Source organism: Oncorhynchus kisutch, linkage group LG25 (genome assembly GCF_002021735.2).
Source record: "Oncorhynchus kisutch isolate 150728-3 linkage group LG25, Okis_V2, whole genome shotgun sequence".
NCBI lineage: Eukaryota > Metazoa > Chordata > Actinopteri > Salmoniformes > Salmonidae > Oncorhynchus > Oncorhynchus kisutch.
The window spans coordinates 28,262,784-28,273,766 of NC_034198.2; the positions used below are offsets into that span (position 1 = coordinate 28,262,784).

The 10,983-nt window shown below is 43.4% G+C and overlaps 1 protein-coding gene across 1 annotated transcript in view; it reads left to right on the plus strand.

Moving 5' to 3' along the window:
* Window positions 1-10,288, plus strand: part of lhcgr (luteinizing hormone/choriogonadotropin receptor) — a 30,213-nt gene extending 19,925 nt beyond the window's left edge. The window contains exons 9-13 of the mRNA XM_020460996.2: window positions 4,200-4,385; window positions 6,459-6,530; window positions 7,475-7,671; window positions 8,083-8,540; window positions 9,375-10,288. Of these exons, the coding sequence (XP_020316585.1) occupies window positions 4,200-4,385; window positions 6,459-6,530; window positions 7,475-7,671; window positions 8,083-8,540; window positions 9,375-9,941 (1,480 nt within the window). The 3' untranslated portion in view covers window positions 9,942-10,288. The remainder of the gene's footprint in view (window positions 1-4,199; window positions 4,386-6,458; window positions 6,531-7,474; window positions 7,672-8,082; window positions 8,541-9,374) is intronic.
* The last annotated feature ends 695 nt before the right edge of the window (window positions 10,289-10,983 follow it).

The window sequence follows — 10,983 nt, forward strand, 5'->3', positions numbered from 1 at the left end:
TCACATGGAAAAGTCCACAGACCCACTCCAAAAGGCTTTCGGAGCCATCATTGACTCAGTGGGTTTTGTCCAACATGTCTCTGGATCTACTCACTGTCACAGTCATACTCTGGACCTAGTTTTGTCCCATGGACTAAATGTTGTGGATCTTAATGTTTTTCCTCATAATCCTGGAGTATCGGACCACCATTTTATTACGTTTGCAATTGCAACAAATAATCTGCTCAGACCCCAACCAAGGAACATCAAAAGTCGTGCTATAAATTCACAGACAACACAAAGATTCCTTGATGTCCTTCCAGACTCCCTCTGTCTACCCAAGGACGTCAGAGGACAAAAATCAGTTAACCACCTAACTGAGGAACTCAATTTAACCTTGCGCAATATCCTAGATGCAGTTGCACCCCTAAAAACTAAAAACATTTCTCATAAGAAACTAGCTCCCTGGTATACAGAAAATACCTGAGCTCTGAAGCAAGCTTCCAGAAAATTGGAACGGAAATGGCGCTACACCAAACTGGAAGTCTTCCAACTAGCTTGGAAAGACAGTACCGTGCAGTATCGAAGAGCCCTTACTGCTGCTCGATCATCCCATTTTTCCAACTTATTTGAGGAAAATAAGAACAATCCGAAATTCCTTTTTGATACGGTCGCAAAGCTAACTAAAAAGCAGTGTTCCCCAAGAGAGGATGGCATTCACTTCAGCAGTAATAAATTCATGAACATCTTTGAGGAAAAGATCATGATTATTAGAAAGCAAATTACGGACTCCTCTTTAAATCTGCTTATTCCTTCAAAGCTCAGTTGTCCTGAGTCTGCACAACTCTACCAGGACCTAGGATCAAGAGAGACACTCAAGTGTTTTAGTACTATATCTCTTGACACAATGATGAAAATAATCATGGCCTCTAAACCTTCAAGCTGCATACTGGACCCTATTCCAACTAAACTAGTGAAAGAGCTGCTTCCTGTGCTTGGCCCTCCTATGTTGAACATAATAAACGGCTGTAACGTTCTTCGTCGGGCGAAAGAGAGGAGGACCAAAATGCAGTGTGATGATTATCCATTTTTATTGAATACTATACAACGAACAAAAACAATAAACCGACAAAATGAACGAAGACGAAACAGTCCCGTAACGTGAACACACACACAGGAAACAGGAACAATCATCCACACCCCACAATACAAAACAGGCTACCTAAATATGGTTCACAATCAGAGACAACGACTAACACCTGCCTCTGATTGAGAACCATATCAGGCCAAATACATCGAAACAGACAAACTAGACATACAACATAGAATGCCCACTCATATCACACCCTGACCAAACAAAACATAGAAACAAACAACGCAAACTATGGTCAGAGTGTGACAACGGCTCTCTATCCACTGGATGTGTACCAAACTCACTAAAAGTGGCAGTAATAAAGCCTCTCTTGAAAAAGCCAAACCTTGACCCAGAAAATATAAAAAAACTATCGGCCTATATCGAATCTTCCATTCCTCTCAATTTTTTTTAGAAAAGGCTGTTGCGCAGCAACTCACTGCCTCCCTGAAGAAAAACAATGTACACGAAATGCTTCAGTCTGGTTTTAGACCCCATCATAGCACTGAGACTGCACTTGTGAAAGTGGTAAATTAACTTTTAATGTCATCAGACCGAGGCTCTGCATCTGTCCTTGTGGTCCTAGACCTTAGTTCTGCTTTTGATACCATCGATCACCACATTCTTTTGGAGAGATTGGAAACCCAAATTGGTCAACATGGACAAGTTCTGGCTTGGTTTAGATCTTATCTGTCGGAAAGATATCAGTTTGTCTCTGTGAATGGTTTGTCCTCTGACAAATCAACTGTACATTTCGGTGTTCCTCAAGGTTCCGTTTTAGGACCACTATTGTTTTCACAATATATTTTACCTCTTGGGGATGTCATTCAAAAACATAACATAAACTTTCACTGCTATGCGGATGACACACAGCTGTACATTTCAATGAAACATGGTGAAGCCCCAAAATTGCCCTCGCTAGAAGCCTGTGTTTCAGACTTAAGGAAGTGGATGGCTGCGAACTTTCTACTTTTAAACTCGGACAAAACAGAGATGCTTGTTCTAGGTCCCAAGAAACAAAGAGATCTTCTGTTGAATCTGACAATTAATCTTAATGGTTGTACAGTCGTCTCAAATGAAACTGTGAAGGACCTCGGCGACTCTGATGTCTCTTTTGACGAACATATCAAGACTCTTTCAATGACAGCTTTTTTCCATCTACTTAACATTGCAAAAATCAGAAACGTTCTGTCCAAAAATTATGCAGAAAAATTTATCCATGCTTTTGTTACTTCTAGGTTAGACTACTGCAATGCTCTACTTTCCGGCTACCCGGATAAAGCACTAAATAAACTTCAGTTAGTGCTAAATATGGCTGCTAGAGGCAAGGGCTGATTTCAAGGTTTTACTGCTAACCTACAAAGCATTACATGGGCTTGCTCCTACCTATCTCTCTGATTTGGTCCTGCCGTACATACCTACATGTGCGCTACGGTCACAAGACGCAGGCCTCCTAATTGTCCCTAGAATTTCTAAGCAAACAGCTGGAGGCAGGGTTTGCTCCTATAGAGCTCCATTTTAATGGAATGGTCTGCCTACCCATGTGAGAGACGCAAACTCGGTCTCAACCTTTAAGTCTTTACTGAAGACTCATCTCTTCAGTGGGTCATATGATTGAGTGTAGTCTGGCCCAGGAGTGTGAAGGTGAACGGAAAGGCCCTGGAGCATAGAACCGCCCTTGCTGTCTCTGCCTGGCCGGTTCCCCACTTTCCACTGGGATTCTCTGCCTCTAACCCTATTACATGGGCTGAGTCACTGGCTTACTGGTGCTCTTTCATGCCATCCCTAGGAGGGGTGCGTCACTTGAGTGGGTTGAGTCACTGATGTGATCTTCCTGTCTGGGTTGGCGCCACCCATGGGTTGTGCCGTGGCGGAGATCTTTGTGGGCTATACTCGGCCTTGTCTCAGGATGGTAAGTTGGTGGTTGAAGATATCCCTCTAGTGGTGTGGGGGCTGTGCTTTGGCAAAGTGGGTGGGGTTATATCCTTCCTGTTTGGCCCTGTCCGGGGGTATCATCGGATGGGGCCACAGTGTCTCCTGACCCCTCCTGTCTCAGCCTCCAGTATTTATGCTGCAGTAGTTTATGTGTCGGGGGGCTAGGGTCAGTTTGTTATATCTGGAGTACTTCTCCTGTCCTATCTGGTGTCCTGTGTGAATTTAAGTATGCTCTCTCCAATTCTCTCTTTCTCTCTTTCTTTCCCTCTCTCGGAGGACCTGAGCCCTAGGACCATGCCTCAGGACTACCTGGCATGATGACTCCTTGCTGTCCCCAGTCCACCTGGCCGTGCTGCTGCTCCAGTTTCAACTGTTCTGCCTGTGATTATTATTATTTGACCATGCTGGTCATTTATGAACATTTGAACATCTTGGCCATGTTCTGTTATAATCTCCACCCGGCACAGCCAGAAGAGGACTGGCCACCCCACATAGCCTGGTTCCTCTCTAGGTTTCTTCCTAGTTTTTCCTAGCCACTGTGCTTCTACACCTGCATTGCTTGCTGTTTGGGGTTTTAGGCTGGGTTTCTGTACAGCACTTTGAGATATCAGCTGATGTACGAAGGGCTATATAAATACATTTGATTTGATTTGATGACAGCTTTGCACACTCTTGGCATTCTCTCAACCAGCTTCACCTGGAATTCTTTTCCAACAGTCTTGAAGGAGTTCCCATGTATGCTGAGCACTTGTTGGCTGATTTTCCTTCACTCTGCGGTCCAACTCACCCCAAACCATCTCAATTGGGTTGAGGTCGGGTGATTGTGGAGGCCAGGTCATCTGATGCAGCACCATTACTCTCACTCTTGGTCAAATAGCCCTTACACAGCCTGGAGGTGTGTTGGGTCATTGCCCTATTGAAAAACAAATGATAGTCACACTAAGCGCTGTGTAAGGGCTGTTCTACAATGTGTAAAATAGTAAAAATAAAAACCCTTGAATGAGTAGGTGTGTCCAAACTTTTGACTGGTACTGTGATATCCTCAAAAACCTTTCTGAACCCTTTGCCATGTCTGTAATTAGAGCTCTGATAAATGAGATAATTAATTAATAAAAACGTTATTATGATTGTGTTTTCACTGTATGTTTTCCAGAGATGTCTCGTCGACGGCGATAGAGACTTTGCCATCCCATGGCCTCAATTCTGTCGTGGAGCTGGTTGCCCGTACAGCCTACGGCCTAAAGAGACTACCCCCTTTCAGGGATCTGGGCAACCTGCAGAAGGCACACCTCACCTACAACAGCCACTGCTGTGCCTTATTCACCTGGGACACACACAGGTGGCATAATCCCATTCACACGAGAAGAGGCTGGTGGGAGGAGCTATAGGAGGACAGGCTCATTGTAATGGCTGGAATGGAATGGTATCAAGCACATCAGACATATGAAACCACATGTTTGACCCTGTTCCATTTCAGCGAGTCATCCTCCTATAGCTCCTCCAACCAGCATCGTCTGATTCACACCAGGGGCAAGTGTCAAAGGCAGGATTTGAACCTGGGTCTCCCACAGGAGAAACCAGTGTCTTGACGTTAGGCCAAGAGGAAACTTGCTTTAGTGCTGACGGACAGGGATTTCCTCTTTTCGAGGGATATAACTAGTAATTAAGTGGGCTATTCCTAGTAGAAGTTTGGAATTAATTAGACAATGGTCTCCAATGCCCTTCAAATGAATCCCATGAATTGTTTACAGGATGCAGCTGCAATCAGTCTCTAGGGCATGGGTTAAAGATAATGTAACCTCGGAACCCAAAACCAAGTAGTGTTTGCTGGCCAGCTAGCAGTCTATCACAAGAGACTAAATATATTGTATCTCATTTTAGGTTTGGGGCCGGGGTGCATGTTCGATGCGTGCCCGTTTGGTTATCCGGCCCTGTATGTGTGTGTGTGTGCGTGTGTGTGTATCTGTGACGCAGCTCTCATGCCAGTCTCTCCTTATTGCTGTTAACCAAATCAAATGTTCATGTCCTAATATAAGTGATACTCTACCACTGCTTTGTGATTATGTCTTGAGAATCAAAAACATATGTCTCTCCGACTGACTGTTTCCCCAAAGCATATCAGTACAAGATCAAAGCATGACCGCGTTGCAGTTCCTCTGGAGACAGGCAGCAAGAGGATGGGGGCCCACAGATAGCATATGATAGCAAAATGTGTAGAATTGCAGGACATTTGCTTTAAAACTGCAACAGGTTCCCTCAGCCTCATGGCAAAATGTGTAGAATAGCAGGAAATTCGCTTTAAAACTGCAATATTGTATAATAACATTGTAAAACCTCAAATTTTTCTCTCTGCACCATGGCAAAATGTGTTGAAATGAAAGAGGTCGGTGCCCAGGGTCCCAAATGTGGTAGTTGGCCCTACACACACACACACACACACACACACACACACACACACACACACACACACACACACACACACACACACACACACACACATATACAGCTGTATTTTCATGAAGTGTAAGGACTTTTTGGAGTGTAGCATTTTTGGAATACTTAACCTAACCCTAACATTATTCCCAAAAACCCTTTCACTAAGCCTAACCCTAACCCCCCACCCTAACCCCAAAACCCTTAAAATACAATTTGAACAAATTCAGGACCTGAAAAAAGTCCTGAATGTTCAAAACAGTTCTTGTTTTCCTACCTTTTCAGGATATTAAGGTGAAATGCTAGGACATTGGGGTCCTGATAATGTAGGAAAACAAGTGCACGCACACAAACAAACACACACTTTGTCTCGCTCTCTCGCTCTATCTCTCTTTCTCCCATGCCCCCTCTCTCTTTCTCCCATGCCCCCTCTCTCTTTCTCCCATGCCCCTCTCTCTTTCTCCCATGCCCCCTCTCTCTTTCTCCCATGCCCCCTCTCTCTTTCTCCCATGCCCCCTCTCTCTTTCTCCCATGCCCTCTCTCTTTCTCCCATGCCCCCTCTCTCTTTCTCCCATGCCCCCTCTCTCTTTCTCCCATGCCCCCTCTCTCTTTCTCCCATGCCCCCTCTCTCTTTCTCCCATGCCCCCTCTCTCTTTCTCCCATGCCCCCTCTCTCTTTTACTGTAATCATTCAAGCTCGCAGTTCTAACACAGGATCATAAATGGGAACAATATCTGTTACAGTCTGTTGCAGTTTATCAATGAGGTTCACAATGAAATCAAGACCAGACACTCATGGTAGTATGCTCCAAATATAGAGATAGAAAAGCGAGAACACCTCCTATCTTTGTGATCATGGCTTCTGTGATGGCATAGACAGTGCCATTGTTGGCTATCTTGTGGCAAGTGCGCCATCTATCCATCTCTATGGCTCCAAGCTGATTTTGAACACAGGTTTAATTTACCTCTCTCTCCCCTAGGGATTCTCCAATCAATGCAGCACAACATAATGGATCTAGGCCTACGTATTGTGATGACAGTCCGTCTGAAAAGTATGTTTATTTTTCTTCTTCGTTTACTACTGCAGTAGTTTAAATGTTCAGTGCAGCCATTTTTATCTCAATATCAAATCATTTCTGGTTAACAATTTGGGACTTATTGTGATTGTTTTAAATTACAATTGTAAAAAAATAATCAAAAATAGCTTTTCAGTAAAGGGCAATTTCTCAAGCAAGAATTTTGAGTGGGGAGGGGAAAACTGAAAATGTGCTGTTATTGGCAGAGAGGTTTGGAACTCTCTTTCTTATTGATTTATTAACTAATGTACCACATGGTGATGTCACCATGAAGGCCAAAACTCCATCCCACCAAAAAAACAACTCTTACACTAAAAGGGCGTTATCATAATTTTCACAATTTCATATTATTATTCCAACCTCATAGTGTGGAAATATATATTAAACACAGGAAAATCACGTTATTGACTGCACTGGGCCTTTAAAACCTAAAGTCTGAGTTCCCCAAATAATTATTCATTACATCATGGAATTGCTAAGTTCGTAGATTCATCCGTTTTGACTAAGAGACATCTTCAGTGAAGGTGCCTTATTTGCCTAATTCCTAATTTGAGTAATTAATCATCTATTGATTATGACTTTTCAGGGATCCCATTTAAACTATCCGATTAGAAATGCCACTACTTGTCTGAACTAAAGTGAACTTCTAGTCCTGCAATACTAGTGACACATCATGATCAATCATGACTTTTCAGTTATGACCTTTCATCTCTCCACTTTTGAACTATGGAAACAGGTTTTTCTATCATTGTAGCCTCATATTACCAGACTAATTCATGTAAGTCCACAAGATCCGTCTAGCTCGCGACACTAAATGCATTGGTATTCGGGGAAAAATAAATGTCAATATAATTATACAGTCATAAAACTTTAGTGACCATTGACCTACTCTTTACAGCTCTCGCTTCCTGTACCACCAGGTTTCCAGCTGATATGGTGGACTCATCCGACACATCCCTACTGGTGGAAATACATGGAACAAACGAAGATGTCGAAGATGAGTCCTACGGAGGTGTGGATTTCCAGTATCCAGAACTAGGGTTAAACTGTCAGACCAGACCAACCCTCCAGTGTACACCAGAGGCTGACGCCTTTAACCCGTGTGAAGACATAGCAGGTAGAATCAAGAATTGCTGCCCTCAACTCAGCTAAGTCCCTTAGGTAAAGTATTTGAATGCAGGGTTAAAAAGACAAACTGGGAAAACCCTCATTCACTCTAATAGTCTTTAGGCGTTTTAATGTTATTTCAAGCAGTCAAGAGGTCAAACTAACGGACATGTTTTGGCAACAGCCTTTTACTGAAAGAACAGAAGGCCTAGACATGATGCACAAACATTCAGAGATGACTTTGTCGTACGGTCTCCTTTCCACTGTTATTTTACTGTTTTACGATCTTTATTTCTTAATAATAATAAAATAAAAATGGTATCTAATGTTGTTGCGCACCATTAAATGTATTTTCTGTAAGAAATGTGTTATATAAATGAAGTTTGATTGAGTTTGACTGCTTTTCCTTTGTTCACTCCAGGTTTCAGTTTTCTCAGAGTCGCCATCTGGTTCATCAACATCCTGGCGATCATTGGCAACCTGACGGTCCTCCTCATCTTCTTCACCAGTCGCTGTAAACTCACCGTGCCACGCTTCCTCATGTGTCACCTGGCCTTCGCTGACTTCTGCATCGGCGTCTACCTCCTTATGATCGCCTCGGTCGACCTCCACACCCGAGGCCACTACAGTGAGCACGCCATCGATTGGCAGACGGGAGCAGGTTGTAGTGCGGCTGGCTTCCTGTCTGTGTTCGGTGGGGAGCTGTCGGTGTACACGTTGTCGACTATCACTCTGGAGCGCTGGCATACGATAACTCATGCCTTGCAGCTGGAGAAGAGGCTAGGCCTGGCGCAGGCTGCTGTCATCATGGCTGGAGGGTGGTTGATCTGTCTGGGGATGGCCATGCTCCCCCTGGTGGGGGTCAGCAGCTACAGCAGGGTATATAATACACTGGACTATAAAAAAAAACAGAACAATGGATGGCAGAGTATACCTAGTGCTTCTGAACAGAATAGTGGCCGACATTTTCTGTTCATTTTTCAATGATTCTACATGTTGAATCCACGCAAATAGTCACCACTAGTCTGCACCCAGCAGGTGGTTGCTATAACACACTGCAGCGACAGAACGCAATGACCATCCATTGTTGTGTTAAAAAACACACCGCAGCGACAGCCAGTGATAGCCGTCCATCGTTGTTGCTATAACACACTGCAGCGACAGAACGCAATGACCATCCATTGTTGTGTTAAAAAACACACCGCAGCGACAGCCAGTGATAGCCGTCCATCGGTGTTGCTATAACACACCGCAGCAACAGCCAGTGATAGCCGTCCATCGTTGTTGCTATAACACACCACAGCAACAGCCAGTGATAGCCGTCCATCGTTGTTGCTATAACACACCGCAGCAACAGCCAGTGATAGCCGTCCATCGTTGTTGCTATAACACACCGCAGCGACAGCCAGTGATAGCCGTCCATCGTTGTTGCTATAACACACCGCAGCGACAGCCAGTGATAGCCGTCCATCGTTGTTGCTATAACACACCGCAGCGACAGCCAGTGATAGCCGTCCATCGTTGTTGCTATAACACACCGCAGCGACAGCCAGTGATAGCCGTCCATCGTTGTTGCTATAACACACCGAAAGAAAGCAATGACCGTCCATCGTTCTGTGTGTTCTTTACATTATTTTCCCAGAGGAGAAGATTGGTTAGGACACACTTTTTCATTACTGCTGTATAATAAATAACACAATAAATATTTTCCAGGTGAGCATGTGCCTTCCCATGGATGTGAAGACTCCTCTGGCCCAGGCTTTCATCCTCCTGCTCCTCCTCTTCAACGTGGGGGCGTTCCTGGTGGTCTGCGTCTGCTACGTCCTCATCTACCTGGCAGTACGGAACCCCCAGTTCCCCAGCCGCAGTGCAGACGCCAAGATCGCTAAGCGCATGGCTGTCCTCATCTTCACCGATCTCCTCTGCATGGCACCCATCTCGTTCTTCGCTATATCCGCAGCCTTTAAGGTTCCGCTCATCACTGTCACCAACTCCAAGATACTCCTGGTGTTGTTCTTTCCTATCAATTCCTGTGCCAACCCTTTCCTCTATGCCATCTTTACTAAGGCTTTCAGGAAAGATGTCTATCTGTTACTGAGTAACGTGGGCTGCTGTGAGAATAAAGCTAATATGTACAGGATGAAGGCCTATTGCTCTGAGAATTTGGTGAAGAGTAGTTCTGGGAACAAGGGGTCTCTGATTTGTACAACACTAAGGATGGACCCTCTGCCATTGCAGAGCCAACAAACGAAAGACGATGGAGATTTGGGGACAATCTGAAATGGCACCCTATACCTGAAATACATTTTTTCAAAGAGGATGAAGAATAGACTAAGCTTTTTATTTTGTTCTATTCATTATCATCAACAGTAGCAACAAGTGATCTTACAGTATTTTGTAGTGCAATTCACTGGTTACTACAGTCTTACTGGGGGGGTTATTGTTCGGATGGGGCTTTTCTTTCACTTGTTTCTTTAACTGGGTCCTACAGTAGAACCAGGATTGTCTGCAATTTACTGTAAAACTGTAAACTATTTTGAACATTTGAACTCCCATGTAATTCTCATATGGCTAAATGTGTCATTCAACCAAATTGTATTTAAATAAAACAACATTTTCTGTTGGCATCCCAGACTTGCTTGGTGAATCAATGCTACACTATGTACATGTTTTGTAACAGAATAACTATTCAAATATTTAAAAAATATGTATTTATTTTACAGTCATATGGAATATCTTCAAGCAGAGGCTGTCTGTAGACCATTAGAATGAGACCAGTGTCCACAGGCAGTGGTGTCGTGTCTTTGGCTATGAATAAGTGATATGACATGCTATTCTATAAAATCCTTTCTCCGTAATTAATATTACCTGATTGAGCTAATCATGTAAATGTAATTAACAGTCAATATTAATCGTCACCTTAATTCAGTCTCATCTGAAAGTTGTAAATTCTTGGTTATCTTCACGAACCCTGGCTAACAAGTTGAATCAGCAATACAAAATTGGGTTTAATTATTTATTTACTAAATACCTAACTAATCACATAGAATTACATATACACAGAATTAATCATAACTTGATTACAAATTACATCATAAAGGACAACGTCCCTAGCGGGCAGAACAGATATGACAGCTTGTTACACAAAAGAAAAGGAAGAAGCTGTGCACTGGTAAATACAGTATCTTATGCATTCTAAATTACCGCCCATTTGGAAAAGGAAAATGCAATAAATATTTACTCTGAGCTGCACTTCGGTAGGTTGGTGGTAGATGGAAGGCTGTGTTGCCAAACCGAGTCCTTTGTCCTTTGAAGAATGTCT